Here is a 26,246-nt window from a genome sequence, read left to right on the forward strand (position 1 = left end):
AGCTTCAATTGACTCATGATTTCAACTATGAAAATACTGAAATCTCCACAAAACCCCTTCAGATTAAAGTATGTTGATGTTGAAATTCATAAATGAAAGTGATATATTTTCTATAGGTTTCCTCGAAATCGATATACCATTAGCTAAAGACAACATTTCATCTTTAATATTTTTATCAAAATGCATTACAATATACTGAATATGTTATTTGCTTAATCAACCACTTTTTATATTTTTGTTTGCTCTCTGTCCATGAGATTCATTGTTTCACTAACAGATAATGGTAACTAGAATGATTTTATATACAAATTCCACACCAGGTAAATGAAGTGATTATAAAAACATATGAAGTTGATAATTGCTTGGTAATACGGATTCAGCATGCTAAATGCTGTACGGTGACTTAATTGAAGCTAATGTTACATTTACTTTCTTATAAAATTTTAGATTTGCATAAATTCTGTCCTTAGAATATTACATTAACTGACTGCATAAAGTATAAGCGAAACCATGCAGTTAATAAAGTTGGGTAGCTGATACTGAAGGTTTTGTGTGAAAACTTTATGGGGCTTAACTGAAACTTCAAGAGAAATTTATGTTCACTCACAATCAGACAGTTAAAATGTCAGGATAGAATTAGTGCTTGTTTTATTTACATCTTTCTGATGAATTTCATAAAGTGTACAATTCTTGTTTATTACTTTTCGGTGATTATTTTTAAATTACATAAAACACTAATATGTTACTTAACCATTCAGTTTAAAATACGGACGCTAGTAATTTAAATTAAAATTCAAACTATGTGCTAAAAATTGTGAATAGTTTCATGAAATTGTAAAACATTCGTTTGATAGGTGCTAGGGTATTCTGTTTAATTAACGTTAAATATGACAAACGTAGAAAATGTATAATAATCAACGTGGACGCTACTCACTTTGTAGTACTGCTGCCATTCATTAAAATTTCTGAATCATTTGGACGTATGTTACTTTTCGCTCTTTTCCTAAAAGCTTTGCTAAAGGATGCGCGTAACTGTAAGTGTGCAACGGAATGAGAAAAGAAACAAAATAATTCTAAGTGCAAACGTAACTTTGTTTAGCAGACAGTAATAATATTTTGTAAGTATTTGGGTAAAACTTTTCAAATTCAGATCAGGGAATTTCACTGAAGTCAACGTTAGGTCTATATTCTACAGATATATTGATAAGTGGATATAGCTAATGGTACAAATGTTTGACTACTGGTCTTGAAAGTCTTCACTGCCAAACGAATGGCAGACAATTAGTTCATGAATAAAACGCTTAAAAATAAAGATACTTCTAAGAAGTCTTCAGGTTACTTAGTTTTTGTTGACAAATGTTAATTGCTTTCCTTTAAAGATAACAGAAATACGGATTTTTAAAACCCATATATCAGCACGACCATTATTTCCTGATTGGTTGTTATCGCTTTTGGTTTACTGATTTTCCTGTGTTCCAATGTCACTTTTTGTGTTAGGTGTGCACAGTTGCTGTACTTCAATTTCAACTTTTAATCGAAATATAAAACTATCCTGGAGGTCCCGTTTTCTCTAGGTTCTTATTGGTGTGTGGATTATTAAGGCTAAAGTGTCGTGGTGTCGTAAATTGTACTATCGAGTTCACATTAGTTTCTATTTATATTAGAAAAGTTTCAATCGTTTAGAACTAGAAATTAACGTAGGTACAATTTAATTCCAGTGGTAAGATTCAATAGGGATATCGATTTGCATTATATTTAAATGACAATATTAAGTGATTTAGGTTATTCATTTCTGTCAGTAAATTGGTGAGGCAAATGAAGTGTATAACGCTTAATAAAATATTGAATAACAGTCACACTGTATTGCGAACTAACTTATTAAAAATGTGAGTAAACTCGAAGACTCAACAATCCAATGTTACCCGAGAGCCCTAAGAACCTTAGGTTTCATTCTATGCACGGTCGTAAACATGCACTTTTAGGCACTTCCAAACTTGAACCAGACACCTCATTAGCACCTAATTTTAAATAGTTATCTAGTTGATATCTGTTTAAAATAAAAACTGTCTTTAAATTGTCTGAAAAATAAGTATAGATACAACTGGAACTATTTTTTGTTATTATAATTGTAAATGATTACATAAGGCATATGTCTCGTAAATAACGTATGTACAAAAAATTTTTAAGATGTTTGTTCTATTTAGAAGTGATAACTTAAACTGATCTGAACTAAAGAAACTATTCTCAAGCTGTTCGATAGTAGAAAAAATAATTTGAATGTCGAGTAAAATTGACTTCATATTTCTTTTAATGCACATTAAATGGAAACATGTAGGGACAATTTACATGGGCCCTCAAATAATTTTCCGTCAATTTTGACAAATTTTCAGCCACAACTAATACGGACGTCAAAGAGTGGAATTTTCTCTGACATTCATTAAATTAGAATGCTCATTTGTAAATATTTGTTTTGTAAATCAAGAATAATAGAAAGAGATTTCTGGGAAATGAGGTCAAATAAACTTTTAAGTGTTCACTATCTTCCTTCTGTTAAGAAGCTTTATGGAAACTCTTGCTAAGAAGTTTTAACTTCCCGAATGGATCCTAGAAGTGAAACTGGACATTACTGAAGAATCCAAGGAAGAACAAAATTACAGATGTTTTATTGTCATTTTTATAACATCATTTAAACAATGCTTGGTTGTACTCAATTATCAGTGATACAAAACAATGATTGAATAATCCAAACATAAAAAGCTTCATGGTTGAATACTATACATACCCAATGTGAGTGTTTAACATATGATCTCTCGGTATCTAATGCTGATGCACTGCTATCAATTTGACTGGAACATTTGTCGTCAGATTTTGAGTTCGTTTTCTGTTTTTGTTGTGAGTGTATCGAAGGATCCTGACTACCAGCACTTGTCCCGCTCGTAAAACTGTTTAGACTTATTGCATCTTGAAGATCTTTAGACACATTTTTCAGATGAAAAAACGAACAATCATAATAGTAGAGTTAAAATATATTTTGGGACTGATAAAAAAATCAAATTTTATAGACCTTACACACAAAAACTAAACGAGAAGAGATGATATTGACTTCTGTGAAATTATTACCGTCATGTGATAATCAAAAGCATAAAAATACACTTTTTTAAATGTATGATCAAACATTTTCAAGCCTTTTAGTTGAGTAGCTCATGTAAATCGTGTTCAATTGGATGTTTATTTCCACCACGGACTGACCACCTGCCAAGTCATAGAAGATCATGGAGTACATAATTTTAACACATAGGCAGGGAAAACCTACCATATTATATAACCTTGTGAAAATAAAACCTTTGGGCACTCCAGCTCATCCGTTGATTTTATGTTGCTCAGTCGAAATCCGAAGTTCATTGTTACAACTTTAGTAAATATCACGACTACTATACAATTAATGTTAGCCTATGATGAAAACCAGCTTCATATTAAACTCAACCACCCTAAAACACCTTTATAAACATTAGTTTTGTAATCATCAGTAATTATATTTGAAAAGATTTACTGGGATTTCATAGAACTTAATGTTTAGTGAAGTTCAAGTATATCATATTACAGTTGTTGACAATGAAAGTTCGTTGTTCTTGATCATGAATTAATGAAAGTTACAAATGTAAACCGGTTGTTTCCTGTTCAGTCCCCTAAATTCATTGTATACCTTGTAGTATGTGGGTGTATTTAGCCCGATTTTATTTGGGATCATTGATTTACAATATCCACGAGTACCAAACAAATGTCCTCTTTCTCGCTAATTTCCAGTCTATATTAGTACTTGACAGAAAAATTTTAAAATAAAATTTTCTTCACCTTGTCAGTTTGTAGTGAAATTGACTGTTATTATAGTTTGACACCAAAGAATCAATAGCCTTTTCAACAACCATTCAGCCACTTATTTCCTAAATCTCTAGTATAAATATTTGATAGTCAATTAAATCATAAGCGACAATAAGCGACTTCAAATAGATTTAATAAATAGCAAATGGACCAATTTTTGAAAGATACAGTGGGGTTTGAAATTTTTGGGCTTAGTCTCTTATAAAAATTAAAATGTATCCAACTGAGAATTGTCATCTTATTTTTTGTAGTTTTCATAATCCTGTGGCTTTTGTTGACGTTTGGGAAAACACTTATTTGTATTTTTTCATTTGCTTCGGTATGCGGTTTGGTCAAGCTAATGATTGTGAATAACAAATTCTCAGATTGTTATAATATGAATGAAATCACTAATAGCTTCCATGCAAAAAGAGACCCTTATCTGCATTATCCATATATCGATTTATACAAGTCATCCTACTAAACTGTCATCATTAAATAACAAACGATCACTTAGACTTGATGAGTTTTTCTAAAATTCACAACTTTCTTAAGATAAATTAAACTTTACTTTTCTTTAAACCGTTCCACATTTTGCAGCAACAAATGATTAATATTTAAACAACTTAAAAAACACTAAACTCATATTAAAATTACCTTGATACATAGCATCAGGAAGCGTTCGACAAGAAGTTGATCTTGGCGGTTTGGGTTGAAAATGGCTCGGAGAGCTGGCCAAAGATTTACTATTCATATCATCTCCACGAAGCTGATTTATAATACTTTGTAGCTCGTGTATTTCTGAATTCTATGATAGTAAAAGTTTGGCACGTATAAAAACAAAAAATTCATCAGGAACTGTGGTTGAGTATCAAGTGAATATGATTGGTGTTTATTGTTCCTAAACATAAAATATAAGACTGAAAAGTTAATTTGGATTAATTTCAACATTTCCCTTTCTTGAAATAGGATATTAATTTGATAAACCTTATTATTTTAAGTGTAAATTTAAAAGCATCATCAGATTTATTTCAAAATAACCTGTCATGAATTTCTGGAATGACTAAATGGAAATAGTCAGTCTGTTATTCCTTTAAAAACCGAGAATATGTAGTCGTAGTGTTTTAACAATGATGACAATCTTTTTATTCGATTCACCATAGGATTCTTGGTCAGAAATTTTTCATAAAACGTTTCGAAAGCTATGTCTAATTGAAAAAGATACTTAAGTATCTTTAACATGAGTATCAGAGAAAATATTATGATAAAAAGGCCATTTACAACGGCAATCTAACAGTAATTTATCTTCAACCGAAAATACGAAAAGCCTGTCTTACTTCTAAAAATGTTCGTCTCAATAAATAAACATGAAGCTATTACTGGTTTGCTCACTTTAATTTACGTGCATGTTAGATCACATTGATTATTTGGTAGCTTTCTTATTATCCATATTGAGTATGCATATATCAAGTAAGACATATATTGGACAAATTCCCTGGGTATTGTTCGTTTGAATCTTTCCATTGGTGTTTAGAACTGCAATTGATCAGTTTCTTATCGGCAGTCTTAGTGAATTTAAACTTCACCCCATCGCACAAGTAAATGGCTATCAGGACTCAGTAGTTTAGGGAATAACGCGATGGAGTTTGATGCGAACGGTAATGGATTGGAGTCCCAGAGTGAACATCAACTCTGAGATGCAAGTAGATCCAGCTGACCAGTCCCAAATATGACGAAACGCGTGTCCTAGATCCACTGCTAGCCACTATCCATCTTTGCTTATATATTGGACAGTTTATAAGACAACATAAACTGCAAGCATTAAGATCAAACGTATTGCAAATGAGCTCAATAATTCATCTTCGATAAAAAAATTTTAAGCTAGATGGTTTTGTAGTGCTAGTGTGTACTTCGAAAGTGGTCCCTATCATTCGTTGATGTTAGTTGAGACGCTATTTTAAAACGCAAAGTACTAAACAACTGATATATTATATTTGAGCGTTGAGTACAAAAAATGATGATTTCTGGTATTTAATGTTTTTCCACATAATATCATTTTGTGTTCAAATTTCCAACCAAATTCAATAATTTAATATATATTAATGAGTTCACTTTTACAAGTTCTACGTTAGATCTTCGTTGTATCTTATTTCAAATGATCAATCATGCATTGCTTTACTTACGACTAAATTAAACGATTGGTTAGGTTACACTCTGTTATATATTGGAAGGTACACTTTTTAATAACTCACTAATTCGTCCATCCAAACTGTTTTAAAAAATATAGATAATTAATACCAGTAACATGTTTCCTACGTAAACAACGTTAGTACATCACAATTTTAACTAGTTCTTTTATGCTACTGATAATTAGGTGTCAAAAAACGTTTGTTTTTATTTAAACAGAAATTTTTGTTGATTTAGGTGTCACAAAAATATTATATCAATGTTCAATACTTCAATAAAACTTTTAAGCCTACAATCGCTTATCGGAAAGCTCATGACCATGGGTAACTGAAACTACATCTATAACGTTAAATTTTAGATGTTGTATAGATAAACATTTTTGCGTTAAAACATTTTTTTCAGTAAAGGTTGATTAACTTTTTTTAGAAAAAAATGCGAAACCTTTCAAAAGCTATTATATTATAACCTTTAAAACTATAATTCTTGAATTATATGGAGCAGGATTGGAACCGTATCCATTTCGCTTAGGTAAATATTAACTTCCCTGTTGGCAGTATTTTCTGTCAAGTGTTCATCATTTCCAAACCATTAACAAATGAACTTAGAATCGAAGGTGTTGGGATGACCCTGCAGTTTTCTCGCAAGCGACATGACAAGCTCATGGGTTATCAAGGAGCATTTCAACCAATTAGCGATTAATTAGAAGTTATGTGAAGTTATGTTACTAAAATAACGAAAATGGAAAAGTCACATGTGGAGATCCTGATTGGCTGATTAATGCACTGCTACGATGTTTAGCAGTATTCTAGAATTTTCGGTAAAACTCAAGGACTCTTAAATTACTATAAAGTCCTTATATTTTCTGTACATAACGAACCCTGTAGTAAAGTGCTTCCCACACACTTTGTGCCTTTTCTCTGGTCTTCAAGTCGGTGTATAGTTCTAGCTCGGGGGTACGGAACTAGCTTAGGGAAGCGAATATAGCGTTCACAATCGGCCAGACGTAACAGAAGGGTTTCCATAAAAAGTTTTAAAATCACTTTATTAACAGGTAATACCATTCCTCTGATTAGAGAATATTATTTTGGTATAATTTCAGTTATTGACCATCTCTTTGCTAATTAGGCGGTAACGATCTGTTTAATAATGGTGAGACTATTTAATCTTTCTACTCGAATATTATTTCTTCTTTTTGATAACAATTTAAAAAGCCCCTATCTATATTTTTTTTACTTTACTTGGGTCGAAGATAATACTCCGCAAAACAATAAAACTGGCACCGAACACTTGAATAACAAAAAACGTCAACTAGTTAACAAGAATTTTGTTCTCTTTAAAATAATTAAAACATAATTCTACTCTGAACATACCTTGAAGTTATCCAAAGCTTGAAGTTGTTCGATGCGAACTACCATACTTTCCATAGTCTCCTCTAAAGTTTCAATTTTGTTATCCTATCGAAGAAATGATTGAAACATAAAGACTACAAAACAGTGTGGTTCGATGCATTAGAAGAGAGAAAATGGAGATGGAAGTTTATGAATAATAACTTTGGCAGTGAGATTTTCTAAGCTAGATAATTTATAAAATAATTTCAGATCTAAATTTATTGTAACCATGTAAATAATTGATTTTTTTAAGTTATTTTATTTGTAGGACGTATGTATTTATATATTTATATATGGAATTGCTTAAAAATGATTTAAGACATTCCACAGTATGGAAGTAGAAAAAACCGTCGAAAGTTAAAAAAGCGTCTATTCAAGTATGAATGCTTTGCATTCCGTTCATCACCTCATTTGAAACACACATGGTATACTCATATAATTTCTATGTTATGACTTTGTATAGTTTTAAAGTAATTTTGATCCGAAACGTATTTTAGCGTAGTAATTATAAGAATTAAGGGACACTGGATGTCTCCCCCACCAGTGTTCAGGATCCCTCAGCAGTGAAGGCCTCAGAATTAACATAGGATTGAACCCTAGAGTTCAGAATTTTGAAATGAAGACTATACCTTCAAACTAGAAGGTTGAAATCCATCAAATTGCAATTCCGAATTCAGTCGAATCTCGATCCAATGCCTTCCACATTCTTCGTCATCGATGAGGTGTTTGAGAAAAGGGGTGTATAATAAATTGTTTGATGTGAAAAATTTATAAATTAGAATGAAACAGATATTCAGGACTACACCTCATATATATATATATCATCTGATGAAAATGTCACTGTATTATAATAATTCAGTCTACATTTACTCCCAAATCTATGAGCTCACTTTTTACAATTAACAGTACAACTTAGTTCAAAAACAATCAAAAGCTTTTAAACAATAATTACCTTCAGTATTTTTTCAGTCTCACTTTTATTCCCATAATTCATCTCATTTGAGATGGTAGTTATATTTTCAAATTTTGATGATAAATTTGTTCTACTATTTATCAATATTGTTGAATTATTCTCATGTAATTCATTATCAGATAAACCTTTATCTGACATAATATATTTACTTCTATTAAGCGATCGGATAATGTGTTTTTTCTCATTAAAATATGGTTTCTTCAATGATCTTGGTGAGGTTTGTTTAACTGGTTTACGACAATTTTTACTTAAAAAGATATTGCTATTATTATTACTAATAGTATTATTATATGTTACAGACTTTTGCCTTGTAGATGCCAATTCTTGTCTAACCATACGTTCTGTTTCAATTAATCGTTTAGGTCTTAGATCGTAATTTGATATTGCTGTATTTTGAACATGACCTGGTAATAATTTAGGACCTTTACCTGTTTCTTGTGCAGTTCTCAACAGAACACACGGTGAAGGTAATCTCTTTGAACGATTTCCGTTACCGAATAAAGCGTTTGAGTCAGTTTTATCGATATGATTTGTACAGTGTAGTTCATGATCATTTGATTGTTTATGTAACGATCGTGACTTGCGTTTAATGAATGATGAGTCTTTTGTTAAAGATGTTGACATAAGGTCAGGACAATGTTGATAATTTGGAATGATATTACATCGAATATCACTATATGACGCTGAAATTAAATTATTTGCATTATTTTCAATAGTTCCGTAGCTAGCATTTTGTTTAACTTTATGTTCAGACGTTAAATGCTCATTTATCTTAATATAAGGTGATATAAATGATTGTACTGATCGCATTGAATCATAATCAGTTAATATTTCATCATCAATCAATTCATTATGTCTTAGTGGATCGGAATTTTCGCGTGCCCATCTTTGAGATTCGTTTATTGTTAAATCAACTAACTGACCACGAGACTGCTTTGTTTTAAACATTCTCTGACGGTTGATATCAGACGAAGCGATTGTATGTTTTTGTTCATTTCTATTAGAATTTTCTGAATAATTTTCACAATCTATGCCACTATACCAATCAGACTTGATCTTATCAGTGTTGTTATTAGTGTTATCATTGCTATGAATTTCATCTCCATCGGTATTCGGTTTACAACTATGTTCAGATTCTGATTTTATCAAGAGATTAGATACTAATGGTTCATAGTGTGATTTTGTGTATGAATAAAAATTTGGATAAAATCTCTCCATTATTAAAAGTATTATTTAACTAAGTTTTTTATAAATCTGTAAATGGCGTAATCCGTTGTGGAAAGTAGTAGAGTACATTTAACCTAATTATGTTATACACTGTTCATGTAAAAAGATGGGTAGATTGGTTAGATGGAACAATTTTCCTAACTAGTAATCACCTAAATATCATGGTAAGCACAGTTAGACTTTTTTGTGTGTTTAGACGGCTGCATATGTCCATGATTGTGTAACCATTCGTATTTTATTCACTATATTACATATTCATTACCTTTTTCCTTATCATCCAATGAATGAACGGCCTGCTAAAATTGGTCAGTCAACTTCTACTCTTTTCTTTCCAGGTCTATGTTTTTTTCATTTTAATAGAGTGCAAAATTATGTGTTTCATCATAAATGTGTTTTATATGTTTAAAACTCTTATATCAACTGTTCGTTCACCCAAACAACCAGTCAGTCAGTCCAGTAATCAGTAAAATAGTATTATCATATATCTACCATTAGTATGTCATTTTATATTCTTTTTTTTCAACTGAACAACATATTAGTTTGTATCCTTTAAAGTGATTCAGGGTGAATGCACCTAAAAGCTATTTTTAGTAAATGTGAAATTGACTAATATTTATGTTAACTTATACTGAATAAACTCTATTCCCAGTAAGTATAGATAGTCGTGAAGATAATGCTTTTTTGGACATGTTTCTGTCCTGGCACGTGGTTTGACCATAATGATATTTTATACTTGTTTTTAAATACTACGTACCAAGTGTTGTTAAAATATTCTAAATTAATGTGACCAAAATGTTCAAGTTGTAATTCAATATAACTCTGTCGTAGTTTAGAGATGGAATGGTGTATCTGATATCCAGAACTTATATGTGTTTATAAATTAATAAAGGGATTCATCTTTGTTTGAGAGAGAGGTTTGTCACTGATTAAAATCAATTAGACTAGATAAGTGCATCTATATTCTATGGACTTATTTTTCAATTTAAACTAAATCTCACTGGTGAAACCAGTAAAAGTTAATTATTAGATTTCAACTCAATACATGGGTATAACTGTCCTGTCCCTAATACCTGAAGATCTTGGAACTGATTGAGTATGAGGTCTTGGGTATGAATAGACTATCAAGAAATAACTGTATTGACCTCCATGATTTTCAATGATTTTCTGGATGATATTCAATCTTGAAGACATCGTCTTCAAGGTATAATAAACAAAAATGAAGATATAGGTGGAATTTCTTAACTTTTGCTTTTGGAGCAATATATATTTAGTAGATGTTTCTATTAGTACCTTAACCTATATGCCCTAAAATGTAATAAAAAACTTAAAAAAATCATCTGTTTATAGCAATAACAGTGTTAATACTATTATTTTATGCTTTATGCTCACGCAGCACTGTTGCACTACTTTAAACTATACGAAGATTAGAAATAAACAGGTAAAGCATACTATTAATCACATCGAATATGAATAATACCGGCTGAGGAAATTACACAACAGTCATTTAGTTTAATCAACTGTGTAAATGAGAAAAATATATTATTTAAACAAAGCTAAGATAGTTCTTCAGAAAGTGATTCAGTAAGATTACTGCAAAAGAGTCTCATCTACTCCTTACACTTAGCTTCAAAGTATTACAAGATATGTCTTGTTATTAAGGGTAGATTTGCTTTCAAGAAACTATCATCTGATTGAAAATTTGTTTGTCTGTAGATTGTCATGAAGTTTATGGAATTTGTCCTAATTAACATTAACTGGAGAATTATTGAGCCCTGAACAGTCATTTCATGATAGTTTTGGACATAAGCAGTGTGCATCAACGACTTGACATAAGGATTCAAACTTATGTCTTCAGGTCCAGTGACCAGTATTTCTGAATGACCAACTAGTATCGTGCTGATCCCAGAACTCGAAGATTTTAGCTGGAGTCATGTATGTTTTTTCTGTAAGGTCATCACTATAGAGTTTGAAATTATAATAGAACAAGTTTCAGGCGTTTTGTGTCTTTTGCTGGTTCTTCATATGAAATCAATTTGTAATAAAAATTGCTTGCCAAACCAAAATCGTCGCTAAACTAAGTGAGCAAAGATAAGTTGAAAAATATATGGTGCAATGTTAGCATAAGGAAATCTACTAAATCTTACCTTCACTGATAAATGACCCGATAGCACAGCGATATGATCTTGTAGACGCCTAGTTTCTTGACGAAAATTTTCAATCTACAATTAAAATTGCAAGTTTATATATATATGGAAGGTGAATTTATTACAAAGACGTTTCCTTCTTTATTTTGGTCATTATTTATCACATTTCCACGCTTGTAACCTTGTGGAAATATCAGTAAGAAATGTCAGTAAGTAACATTAAAAATACTTAAATACTGGGGTTATGAATGCATGAGTATAAAAATGGTTTAGAGCAACACATCAATATATGCTCCTCATTATATTTATGTCACATTTTCTTGTCATTCAACTCATAAATGGTGTTTCAGTTAAAAGCATCTTGACAATGATCACCAGACAATATAGTACAAGAGAAATGCAGTTGTCACTAAGGGCTAAATAGTATTTCACTGATAACCCATCAGTTATCGATTAGTGAAATATAATATTATAGCATAAAACAATCTGACGTTTTGGATGATTCAAGAAAGTTGACATGAATCTCTAGACCTAGTTTCCTTTTTTATTTCTCATCAGAAGGGCGTATAGCCAATCTTAGAATGACCGGTACACTCATGAAGATCTTAAACTTCAGTTAACTTCAATACCATTTAAATTCGCTAAAGATGATCCAACGTAAGGAAGAACTGAAGTGTATGTTCTTAAATCAAGAAATCATTTCTATTTTACCATATTTCCTGTTTTAAGAAATGTTTGACACAAGACTTCAAGTTTTCTTATGAATTCTTTAAAAATACACAGTAAACTAATGAATATTTGTTTTTCACGCAAACTGATGTTTTCCAGGTGCATGTTGGCAATGTGTAGCACCATATCCAAATTAACTGTGTTATCTCAAGGTAATACTTGTATATACTTTTTGATGTTGGTTTATTAAAATTTGATATAATAACAGAGTGTTTATATAGAAGAAGAAGAATAACATACTTTTGTCTGAACTGTATACATTTTAATCAAAATGAATTAGAAAGTAATCATATGATGAAAGACATAAATGTCATTTAATTTGTACAAGCATATGTACTTGTATATATGCATTTATATTGTCAGTCCATGGCTGCACGCAAATTTATATTAGCAGTATTATAGTACTTATTTTACATATTGTACAAAAAGAATTGAAGTTTATACAGAAGGAGATCTAATAATCACATACAGTTTTGTCTTTCAGACTCTAGAGCCTGACTATTGTGTGGTGATTTAACGGGCTACCTAGTTATTTAAAGCATCATAGAAAGTGGTTCTATCTTGATACAGAGTATACTAATGAAAATCATACCTGTACACAAAGAGTTACATGAATTGTATACAGTTTGAATATAAGTTACTCATTCAAATTGTTTCGACCACCTAAACTGAAATGTCTGGAATAGGATGGAATATAACGCTGGTGGTGTAATGCTGTGACTTTTAATTTTGATTCGATAAATAATTAACATCATATGTCACAAAAGATTATTTCACTAAAATACTGAAATAAAAGCCCTCATTCTCCCGGTATTCTTCAACTATCTATGTAATAAACTAAATTTATGATTACATCATACTAATGGTGAAAACCAGGATATAAACTCACCATTAAATCGGCACTTTTTATTGATGAGCAATTAAGAGCCGAGGCAGCACCTGAAAGAGATAAATTATGGATTTATTTGAAATCACTAAGAACATGAAGACTGACAACTGTTGCTATATAATTCATTTGTACTAAGTAGGCACATGATATTCTTAGTGTGACGAAATGTCTTACTGTTTATTTTCAGTAGTATAGAATCTAGTCAAAAATTGACCATTCTTTATCTGACAGATGACCTTTAAGCATCAATCTAATCATGAAATCCCTAGAATTGTGCTTAAATTCAACTTTATTTATTTTTGGTGGAACATTATACAAACAGACAAACCGAGTATCGTTTGGATCCCCCGTGTCTCCGATTGTAATAAAATTGTTTATGTCCTATATAGAATCAAATATCTTCACCAGTGACATTAAACCATGAATTTGGCTCAAAAAATCTAGATGATACCGTTGTTGTCTTAAAAAAGACTCACCTACAATCTTTTTCTAAACTGACCAACACACGAGAATGAAAATGAACACGGTGAGCTACTATTTTTAGACTGCTTAGTTAAAAGAGATCTATGTGGAGCTCTAAATCTAACCATCTACTAAAAACCAGTATAGTCAGATCGTTATATCAACTTCAATTCAGCACATCCATCCAGTGTAAAAATCTCTTTGGCCCTAAATATCTTTGTAACAGCAAACAAGATTATTACATCTGAAGAGGACAAACAATAAAGATGAAAGCATATGATTAACATCTTACAATTTAATAATCTTCCCACGAAGGTTATCAAAAGTACAACAAAGCGAGACGCGTTAATGTCAAATAATAATCCGAATGAAATACAATGGATTGGCACTTTAGTTTCACCATACTGCCATGGTTTAACAGAAGAAATCCAGAGTCTTTAAACAACACAGAATTGAAGCATACTACAAAACAACTAACACCCTTCAAAATGCTTTAGTTCACATAGAAGAAAAAAATCCCCTTTATGTCAACACGGAATAGCGTCTACAAATTAGAATGTGTCGATTGTAATGCCTTCTATATTGAGGAGTAATCTCGTGAAATCGTGGCTCGACCCAAAGAATATCTTAAGTACACAAAAAGCCACCTAATAATCCTGTAGAACTGAAAAGACTCCAAATTAAATCGGCAGTAGCAGTCCATGACATTTTCAATAACCATCAAGTTAATGTTAAAAATATCAAAATAATACAAAAAGGTTATTCCAACTGCAAAGAAAGACGAGTAGCTGAAGTGTTCCATATATTGTTTAATTCTACTGACCTCAATAGAAAAGAAGGTCCTACTATACATATGACTTGGACCACCTATTTGATCTACCATATCTGATTCTATTCACATCTCATACCATTAACGTACGTACAAATTAAACTCTATCCTTTCACATCACAAATGTCACATTTTCCATCCATTAACATACACACACAAATACACAAACATGTCTCACATAAATCACTTTGATCGGAATGACATGACATTGACTTAGTCTGACCTGTTTTTTTGATTGATAGCACCAAATATTCTTGCTTTGTACCTTTGTTATATTTGAACATGGATTAATTTAATTTGTCTATTTATTCTCTGAAGAAGTATCCAACACTGAGTCACGAAACTTTCGAAAATTTGAAAAACTAATCTTTCTACTCATTGAGATATTATAAATATATTATTTTTGTTAAAGTTAACAAGTTATTGATGTCAGTTCTGGAAATCCATTCACATCAAGCAGAATTATGATGTCGATGATCCTAATTTGACTGCATATGTCTTTTATATGAGTGATAATTACGAACTGATGTAGATGAAAAACAATGTTTTTTAGATTCATTATACAGCACTAAGTATTTGTTCATCATGTTGTTATAATTCGAAGGTTTGTACACCTGGTTGTAAAATGTGAGTCAGTAGTAAGGTGAATAAGATCCGGATTCGAAAACTATTTTCCCTATTTTAACTATCAGTGTCACTTTCTGTAAAGTATCATGAACAGTTAGTTTTGATTGGTATTGCAGAAAAATTTGATTGTTTAATCAAACTAGAATAAATTTTTATCACATTCAGCACAGAATTGGAAATTAGCTACTTATCAACGCTGAGTTTACGTCACTTTTATTGAGATTGAAAGCAAACAGTTTTCCATATCACTTTTATGTATAGTTTAAGACTATTCACTTGAATCATGTGTCCAACCTTAAGTCTGAAATTCGATATTGGAGCCTCTTTCCTTAACCTAGCACTTCGCTTTCGCAAAACAGACTAATTTTCTGTTGCATTCTATTTTTCTTGAAGTATCTTTAAACTCTCAATCTATTTATTGTTTGGGAAAATTTAGTTTTTTGCATTATGTAAAACAGTACTTTGATGTATTACACACAAGCTGAAGTATCCTGCGTTAATGAAACTAACTTATGGGAAATAGAAAAGACAACTAAAATAAAAATCTTGGTAGCCTCAGCACATCTATCTCTAAACTAACGTAAATATGCATTTTGATATCCCCCTCAATTTTTCCCAACGCAACTATATTTTGGCTAGTTCGCCTTCATACTAGTACCATTTTGCTGTTATCTTTATTCTCCTCTTCTATATCTCCAAAAATTTTAAAAACCTTAATTCGTTTTGTTTTGTAACAAATCAGTCACTGATGTAAACCTGTTTGTTTATACGACTTAAGTAAATAGCTATACCAAGTAGATTACTGAACGGGATCAAACCTTCATTAGACTCTCTCACGAAAGTTTAGAAAGTATCAATATGCTACATGATTTTCATTAACTTGAAGAGAATGCTAAATGATTATATGAAAACATTTACCATTTAAATCGCCATTTATTAATTTACCATTTGCTTTGCATTGATCTAATTCAGAGTATGTATTGTGTATTCCTTTTCTCTGGCCTTCATAATTTGAAGCACCAGATTTCGCAGTTATATCGTTCAGTGAACCCACATTGACCATCATGGATGCAGTTGGATAGGGCAGTTTAATTTGACTAAGTGGCCCTGTACCTATAGTGCAGTTTGTAACTGGAAGAGAGGTTTTGTTAATTGCTTCGTGGTGATTACTAGAATGTCTCAGTCGACCTTTGTTTTCACCCTGAACAAGATTCTGTAGACTACAGAGTCTTGGCCATTTTATTTCTTGCATTTGCATCATACCATCAATTTTTGAAGTGCATTGTGAAGGGCTTGAAAGTTCATGCTTCTTCAGGTTTAGGTTACTAGGGGCAAATAAACGTTTTTGATTTTCGTCCAACACATTCTTAAAAGGAGCTGGTTGTGTAGACATTATTGGGGCTACGGAAGCGATAGGAAGTTTGCAGTTGTTAGGATCAGATAACGGTTTGAACTTGCGCTGAGATGAAAATATGGCTTCTGTATCCGAAAAGTAACCAGGCTCTAAACACTTTCCCGAGGAAACCGCATTGTTAGCCAATGAAGTATTCGGATTTATAATATTCACAAACGCACCCGATACTTGATCTGGTATAGCTTCTGATAATTTTTTGTCTAATTCCAGGGCAATTTCCGCTTCCGTCAAACTTTCACGTTTTGGTATAGGTAGTATTAATTCTAGTGCAGCATATTCACTTTCAACATCAGAGAAGTAATTCTGATCCCACGAATTATCTCCTAAACATGGATCACAACTCAGTTTAGAAAGGGATGACAATAGTAAGTCGGGATCATTTGTGAAGTCAGCCGGCATATGGTATGGATTCTCTGCTCCTACACCCGGTAAACTTTTTGACAAGAGAGATATTTCAGGTTCACTAGTAACTACGGCTGATTTAATTGGTTTAATATCAAACGATTTCTTCTGACCACTAACTGGTTTTTCTGATGTGATTAGACTGAAAAACTCCCTGGGTCTTGGAATGACTCCACTTTGGCTGCACGGTTTAAAGTAACTGAGATAAGAAAGAATAAACTGAATGAAAAACACACCCAAACAATTTTCCCTTGAAATACAAACAGAAAACTAGAAAGTGAACAGAAAAATATATCAACATAGTGAGGACGTCATTTCAAATTTTTTATAGTTCTCTATTTAATTTGTTTACCTAATGTGAGACTTTTTTAGATAATCCGAATTGACTAATAGATTTAATTAAGTCATACTTTATACCTCTTAGTATGATCTATGATTCAGAGACAGAATTTGACTGACTGTAAGAACCAGAGAGAGAAGAGATGAGTGGAACTTCGTAACTAATTATTGTAAATACGTTACTTCTGAAGCAGATCAGTAGAATGGATGTAGCTCAATGTCAAACTTTCAGGTGGCTTGAATCCAGTGGAAAGCGTAAAGTTCCCCAAAATTGCAGATAAAATTTGTTGACTATAATCAATTAATCTAGTTCCAAGGTCGTCGGGTGAATATTACTGATACAGTAAAATTCCAAGAGGTAGTTGGATAAAGTGGATTATTTACAGTGTAATTTCTGAGATCCAAGTTCACTAAATAGTCACTGTTGTTTGGTTTAGCTATGATCTCCAAGGACTATTTGTTTCCTGAACGTTGTTTTTTTTATGTTTCAATTTGGTTCATTGTACGTGTGTAAAACGTCGAACTGACTCTAGAATAATTTTATGAGTTGCTTATAGCATAAGTTCTAACTTATAAAGATATTATCTAATAAAATCATTAATATTTTTTTTATTGTTGAGGAGATCCGAACCATTTCTAGAAGAAGTCCGGAGAGGGCCTGAAAACGCTGGGAAACATTTTATTTGATCAGCACTGAATAGAAGTTTCTCAGAAACATGTAGAATGTGAAGAGTCACATGTTACATTTCCGGTTGGATAATTACATATCCTGCTACTATATTTAGCATGGTTCCAGAAACTTCTGGAAGCCTAGGGCCATTTGAAATACTATCAATACCCTCAATTTTCTGTAAATAAACTAACCTTAGAGTAAAGCGGTCTTTCCGAATTTTGCACCTTTTCTCTTGTGTTCAAGTTGCCGTGTAGAATTAGTCTGTTGTTATTAGAAGCGCTTAGGAAGCCGATTCGAGATTTCAGTTGGAAGACTTATCACTTATTAAAAGTATTAGCTGGGATAAGAATAAAGTGTTACAGCTCTTCTCATTGTTGTGATCTAAATGTTCACTAGAACTTTGATTTAAATAGATTAGAATGAACTCTTAGTCATTATATAAAGTTTAAATTTGTTTTGGTCGTACGTTGAATTCTAACCTAACTGCTCTCAATATCTTATCAGTTATCAAATTTTGTTCACTAATTTGATAGTTGTTATTCAATCCACAGTTATAATAACAACTAGTTTAAACTTAAAGACTAGATAAAGCTTTTAAACATTATGACAGTCCTATTCTACTGCATTTTTGGATTACTTCCTTATTTATTTTCATTAACAATACTAAACACTTATACTCTGAACTATGTTACTTCAGCTTGATTGATGTTTAGTTCTCAATGGTTGGCAAAGTGTTTCTTTTATTCTAGATGGATGTCAAAAATATAAGTGAAAAAAAGTTTTTCTAAATCAAATTAGTTACTCTGTTCAAAATTAGCAGTAGTATATTTTTCGTGTGGACATGAGCTACTCACAAGTAGTAAGTTTTGTCCAAGACAAATAATCATGTGGTAAATTCCAAAAATCTAGTTAGGTAGATCTCATCAATGATCATGACAAGATAAATCTTTACAATTTAAATACATAGAATCATGACGATTAAAAAAATGTAATTTTGCCTTCCCTTTCCGTCATATCACATTTAGGTTAGGCTGATTGAGAAAAGTCGATTATAAGTCACCGAGACTTTAACACTATTCGAAATATTAACCACATGAATTGACTGATATAATATCAGGCTATGAATTCGTGTATGAGGAATTATGAGAACAACTTTAAGGAACTTTGAATACTTATAAATAACTTCATTTTATTGAACAACATTTGGAATGTGGTAATGAGATCTTAGTAACCTCCATACTTTATGCACATTCTATGTACAATAAAGTAAAATGTTTAACTTATCTAGAAACATTAAATATGGTGTCTTTTATCGCATACAGGAAGTTAGCAGGCTACATAATTCTAACTATAGAATGAAAGGTTATTGAAAAGGACATTCTCCGTTTATATAATAATGTTTTCAATCAGATTGCCTTTAGGATTTTCTCTAATATACATGAATACTTCTTTGTAATTTATTCCATTGTGATTATTGACTCATAAACTGCCTTGATTGTTTTAATATTTTCACGCCAATATTCATGTTAAAGCCTAATGACCACTGAGTTGAAAACAATTTCGTTCACTTTTATTTGTTTAGTTTTTAAATAATTAAGATCACATATCTTTCTATTTGACTGATTCAAATACTTTGTTGAGACGAATCATTGTGTATTAAAATCTCACTTTTCAGCATTACAACAAAGTTTTATGATTATCGGGAATTAAATCCTAAGAAAAGTTTGAGGATCATGTAGAAAACCATCTGAAGCATTGTCATGAAGCTCCGAAAAAGTTGGCTTAAGAAGTTATGCAGCGACGTGTCACTGTGAGGTCTGTGTAACCCAGATTAAATCCAAGATAGTCTAAGTTTTAAAGCACAGTATAGTCAGTACTTTTTACTGTGCATTTTTCACTATTTACTTTATCTGTTCTACCTTAGATTTTTAAGAAACATTGTTTTCCTCCTAGGGTATTGGTGGATCTGTAAGAGAATGGAAACATTTTATTCAACTTACCTATTTACTTCATTTGTATAAGTAAGTTGTCCAAGTTCACTACATGTTATTTTCAAAGATGGTTCATCATAAAGAATTGTTGATTTCCCATTATCTCTTTTAACTTTACCTTTATTGCATTCTGAGATAATAGGTGATGATTGGTCTTGGCTAATCTTGTGTTGTTGGTCATTTAAAAGTTTCAATTGCTGATAAACATGTTTGTGCTGTTTATTCATTTTGTCAGAAACATACATCTGATTTAGTTGATTACATTGAATATCATCGATTTTTTCATTTGATCTATGTGGTTCTGATTTAATCAAATTGTCTGGACGCAAATCTTTATCAATATTACAGTTATGAGCATCATTCTTGGTATTATTCAAAGCAACAGTGTTTGTTTTATTATCATTATTAGTAGTATTAGTATTATTATGTATTTTAACATTCATCGTCTCACTTTTACTAACCTCATCACCAGCTGAATTAATAAAGATTTTATTCGGACGTTTTGAAACCATTGGATTTAAAGAACCTGGTGTAGAATGGAGTCTAGAAGCATTATCATGTAAATGTTTTGTTGATTGGGAAATTTTATTTGATGAATTAACGTCATGATAAAATTTAAGTGAAGGACTCTGTGAATCAAAGTCGTTGTTTTGCGCAATAACTGAAGTAACTTCTTTGCCTGATTGACTGGTCGACTTTCCAACTGTTTTAAGTCTCTGGGTCCGTTGTATTGTACTGAAAGCTGGTTGTGAACCAATCATCTCTGTAGAATTATTTATTTTGGACCTGTCCGTTAATTTTGAAATGCTTGGAATACGTGAAGATTTCGATAATGGTATTCCTTGATTTTGTTTTTGGTGAGAGTTTGAATCAAATATTGATTCTTTATCACACGGTATTTTACATGTAGATACCCATTCATTAGTTCCTAAGGATGGAATAGGATTATAGGCATTTGGATCAGAAGGCGATGTACAAGCGCTATCTTTGGAATAAGATGAGGAAGATATTCCACTATCGCAAAATGTCCTATCATCTCCAGCGGATAAGCTAGATGCTGCAGAGTTAGAATTAGGTAAATTATATTTTTGTTTACTCTTCTGTTTATGTGTGATTTGAGAATAAACACTTTGTAACTGAGTGAGTTCATCTAAATCATTGTTAATATAATTGTCAAGAGTTAAACTTTGTTTATTGGAATTGAATGCGTCTGTGGGATCTGTCAAGTCACACAATCTCGCAACACTACTATTCGTTAAGACATTTATTGGGATTGGATTAGTTGACCATGTGGGTGTATTGCTACATGATGTAGCAAGAAAGGAAGCGATGTTTAAATGGTCGGTTCTCTGTGAAATAATACTTGGAGAAATTACATTTTGCAACTCATTTTTCTTGGATAAAGTTTGAGTATTATTACCGTCTTTTATCAATTTATTAGCTTCATGTGGTTTTATTTGTGAACTGCTTAGTTGTGGTTCATGATACTTTTGAAATTCAGCATTCTTAGTGCTTTTTTCTTCATCTTGTGGTAATTTTCTTGATGGTGTTGAAGCAGATCGTGACTGAGATACTTTGGTTGTTTCATCTGATATTGACTGACTCTTTTCTTTATATTTATTCACTACCGTTCCATATTTATAAGATTCACGTACATTTCCCACCGCATTATAATTCAGAAAATGTGTTTCTTTAGCAGATAACAATTTCACAGGGCTACGTTCTCTGATACTTTCCTTACTCGAAGTTCTTGACGTACTTTTCTTTAGATGAGATGATTGAAAATATGGAAGATTAGTTTTGGATTTCTCATTTTTAGAAGTATTATTACTATTATAAGTAATATTCGGAGACACCAAACTTGTTGGAACAGTAGCATTTTTATTGTTGTTATCAAAGGTTCCACGTCTTTTCTTGAAATAAGACTTACTGTTAAAATCCTCTTTTCTACTAATATCTGGGCTTAGAATTGTTGGTCGATGTGAAGAATCTGGTTGGTTAATATTTGATGCTAGGCTTTTCTGGTCATGTAACATAGGATTTGACTGGTATAACCCAAGTGATTGAGGTCGAATGCCGAATTTTTCATTTGGGACCCAGGAATAACCTGCTGGTGAGCGTTTACCAGTTTCCATTTTGAGCATTTGAATTTTATTGAAGTGATTATTAGGAAATTCTGAAGGAATCCTGTTATGCTTATGATTTTTCATGGTCAAAGTACTAGTGTTTGCAATTTCATGCGAACTAACTGAGTTACTTATTCCACATAGCATACTGTAATTTGAATATAAGGAATTTCGATTGTGTGAAACTATAGTATTTGGCTTATTCGATAACTAAGACCAAGATCAGGTGCATTCGATGATCTGGAACTCAATGAACTTCACTCGACGATATATATTTCAGTTAAAATGACTGTTGCATAAATTCCATTATATTTAATTATACAAGCAACTTGCAAATAAAGAATATTTCGATGAGTTAACTGATGAAAATGATGTTACTCAGTAAAGTTCACACCAATTTGGTTCTCACAGTGGGACTCAGGATATTTTGCTGAAATATAAGAAAATATGTTTATATAATAATTATTATTTATCTGAAGGCTGAAACAAAATTCACTGTAAATATTTGGCAAATTCTGAGCTCGCGTTGACAAACGTTCAGCTGAATGGAATCTGGAAGAGACTGATAGTTAGATGTAAAGTTCTTTATCTGATAATTATCCGATAATGAACTTTATCTTACAGTATTTAAAGTAACATTTAGTTGTAATTGATTTTGACAAGATTACGTTAATCATATTTTTTAATGAGGACATAGGTTAATTTGTCAAAATATTTTCTCTCAAACGACATTGATTATAGTCAACTACAGGATTCATTGAAACCGATAATACATTTGGTTTTAGCTCTGTTTGATAAAGCACCCTAAAACTACTACGTTGCATTGTATTCAGAAGGTCATTTAAAGGAGTTGTGGTGCCGAAACAGAAACCAATCATGTACACCTTATTCATTATATTACTATGTTGTCGTATGGCCCGACCATATTTTCCGTATGTTTCCTCAGGTTCCAGGGTCAATTAACAATATATGACTTGAAAAATATATAGGGGTAAATAAACTTTCAAATCTGGTATTTTGAGATGGTAGCGCTCATCGAAATTCAATCTCCTTACGTACAAATGCACACAGTTCGAGTTACTTTCAAAGTGGTGTCATCTGATGTGATATATCACTGGGGAAAAATAGTTAACATGCTGTCTCTGTTCCTCGCCGTCTTTAAGCTAATATCAATTTGTAATGAAATTTTTTTGAAATTTGATAAAGACATGAGAATTAATTGGTTCAAACAAGGATTTCCAGAAGTAGACTGTTCATATTATCACTATCATGGGTTGTGGAGTGCTCCTCGTGTTTCTGTGGTTGTAGATATTATTATTTTGTGATACAAAATTATTTATGATGTATGAAATGGTAGTAATCTGAAAAGTTTATATTAAGAACTAGTATATTAACTGACAAGAATGGTAGTTTATTTAAAATTTTCACTTATGATGCATTATATCTTCAAACATTAACTTTTGTCGTTTATGATCAATGAAGTTCATGGAGCAAATCTGTTGACTTATTGTTAAAGTTGAGAGTTGTGTAACAATCTTCATATTGGTTCATACCTGGGTGTTAGCTTAGCAAATCGTAAACATAGGAAATCGAACGAAATCGAAAACTTATCCAGCATATCTATATAAATTGTTGCTATTGAACATAGTTTATGTAAAGTGGGTAAAAATAAACTTCAGTAACTACTGCACAGTTAGTACCATAAATTAAGTGAACAATAATATTCTAAAAGCTTACCTTAAGTTAATTAAGACTTTTGTCTTAATACTGAGTGTTTCAATTCAACACAAATAGGATAAGATTTAATGTCAAAACACATTTAAGCGCATAATGACAAGCTCAGTTGAAAACTAATTTATTTAAAAAATAACCATCAATGAAAGAATACAGTCATATTATTTCTTCTACATCTCGTTACTCTTCTAACTAAAATATTTTACGATTTTCGTAATTCTCTCATTTATTTTCTTACGGTACAACTAATAAACTCAAGTTCATTTCAATGGACATGTACATATTTAAGAGATGGCTGTTATATCACAATACTACAAGAGTTCGTAATTTTCTTCAATGTTTCATTTTTCATTTTTAGATAAAGAGGTACACTTTATGATGTTCATTTTAGAAATTTATGTGATTTTTTTTTTGTTGAAATAACTAAAAGAAAAATGTGATTCCTTATTCATGAATGTAATTATTTTTTACATTGTTTACTAAAAAGTTAATATTCTCCCGTCTTGATACATTGTATCGATAAATTAATAAAAGATCGAATATAAAATATTGTAGACTAAATATTGTTGTATTTACTTCATTCAATAGTTATGGCTTACTGACATTTTAAAAAATATTTTTCCTTTTATATAGTTGAGATCATGAGTTAATTGAAGCTAGTCCACCATGGAAAACCTGGAAGTACTGGACGGTCGTTTCGTCCTACTGCGGGACTCCCCAGCAGTGCGAGATTTGAACCCATGACCTATCAGTCTCGCACGCGAGCACTTAACCTCTAGACCATTCAGCTAGCTGGCATCCAACAGTGGTAATATATAACTTCAACCAATCCACGAAATTGAGCAACCATTCACCAATGTCTTCAGTGAGTTCATATCTCCCAACAGTCACAAAATATGAATTTATAATTGAAATCAAAAGTGGTTTTTGTGGATATTATAATAATTTTAATGGTTGAGACCATCAGTCAATTGAAGCACACGAGACTGATAGTTCCTGGGTTCGAAGCTCTCGAGGCGGGATCGTGGACGTGCACTGCTCAGGAGTCCCATAATAAGACGAAACGGCCGTTCAGTACTTTCAGGTTTTCCATGGTGGTCTAGTTTCAACTGACTCATGATCTCAACTATTAAAATTATTATTGAAATTTGCAATTGTTATAATTTTTCTGTTATTTTCTCTCTTGTTCCGTAAAAATGTAGTCTGTTCGTTGACATAGAAATACAAACATAAATAAAAACCATTTTGTTTTTAACACAAAAATTCGAAATAATTTTTGTTCACCTTTTCATGTACTGATGTTTTACATGTGTGAATATAATAATGTTATATGATGATTTTAAAGTTGATTTTTCTTAATTTAAAGTCGTTGATTTAAAAAATTTCTACTGTTGATGGAGCTTCTCAGAGATGATCGTGTATTTGAATCAAATCTAAGGTATTCTAGATTGACAAGGAGTACAGTAACTTTTGCAAGTACTCAACATGATTCTTAAAGCTCTTTGTTAACATTACATTACATACAAATAATTATATAACAATATATTAAGATATACCTGTTGGTAATCATTACAAATGGATTATTTGAGGGGGTTTTACTAGACTACCGTATTATTTTCCTATTTATATTACTTAAAGTAAATCTGCAAATGAACATTTTGATATTAAGTAAAACCAGATGAGTTAACTAGGCAACCTATTTATCTGCGAACATTTAAGTGAATATGTCGAAATTGATAAATGAAATTTATATTTACTAACGAAATAAGTGTACAATAAAAAGCGAATTAGTGGTTTATGCTTGTATTCTATTAATGGTTCATTCTTTGACCATATTTATTATATCTATTCAAACAGCCTTATAGCATGTGCGTAAATTTCCATTTTCTGGTCGCCAGATGGTTAATTAGGGTTTAACAACCTATTAAAATAGCACTGATAATAGATTATTTTTAGAACGGTAATAAGAATATTTATATCACCACTTTTTATATTATCCTAACGGTAATAAGTAATAGCCAGAGAGTACTTTAAATATTGTTTCATATTATTGTCAAGTTATTCAGAAACAGACACCCTCAGTGTTGTGAGAAAATAAAATAAATATAATTAGTTTAGTAATTAGATCCTTATCATGTCAACTGATTTCCTGAACAATTATTGATACAGTTTTGACGGTAGCCATTTTCAAAAATCTAGATTTTGTGTATTCAAATTTAACTTGATTTCTAAAAAAGTTTCATGATCTGTAAGT

At 31.4% G+C, this 26,246-nt stretch overlaps 1 protein-coding gene across 1 annotated transcript in view; it reads right to left on the reverse strand.

Moving 5' to 3' along the window:
* Positions 1–22,342, reverse strand: part of Smp_133570 (hypothetical protein) — a gene marked incomplete at both ends in the record, with an annotated part of 27,165 nt that extends 4,823 nt beyond the window's left edge. The window contains 11 exon segments of the mRNA XM_018788517.1: positions 935–1,032; positions 2,783–2,970; positions 4,516–4,666; positions 7,416–7,499; positions 8,386–9,618; positions 11,778–11,852; positions 13,396–13,445; positions 16,232–17,328; positions 20,919–21,394; positions 21,400–21,434; positions 21,496–22,342. Coding sequence (XP_018654052.1) covers positions 935–1,032; positions 2,783–2,970; positions 4,516–4,666; positions 7,416–7,499; positions 8,386–9,618; positions 11,778–11,852; positions 13,396–13,445; positions 16,232–17,328; positions 20,919–21,394; positions 21,400–21,434; positions 21,496–22,342 — 4,334 coding nt within the window.
* Positions 22,343–26,246: the final 3,904 nt, after the last annotated feature.

The sequence above is a fragment of the Schistosoma mansoni genome, chromosome W, assembly GCF_000237925.1.
Source record: "Schistosoma mansoni strain Puerto Rico chromosome W, complete genome".
Taxonomy (NCBI): Eukaryota; Metazoa; Platyhelminthes; class Trematoda; order Strigeidida; family Schistosomatidae; genus Schistosoma; species Schistosoma mansoni.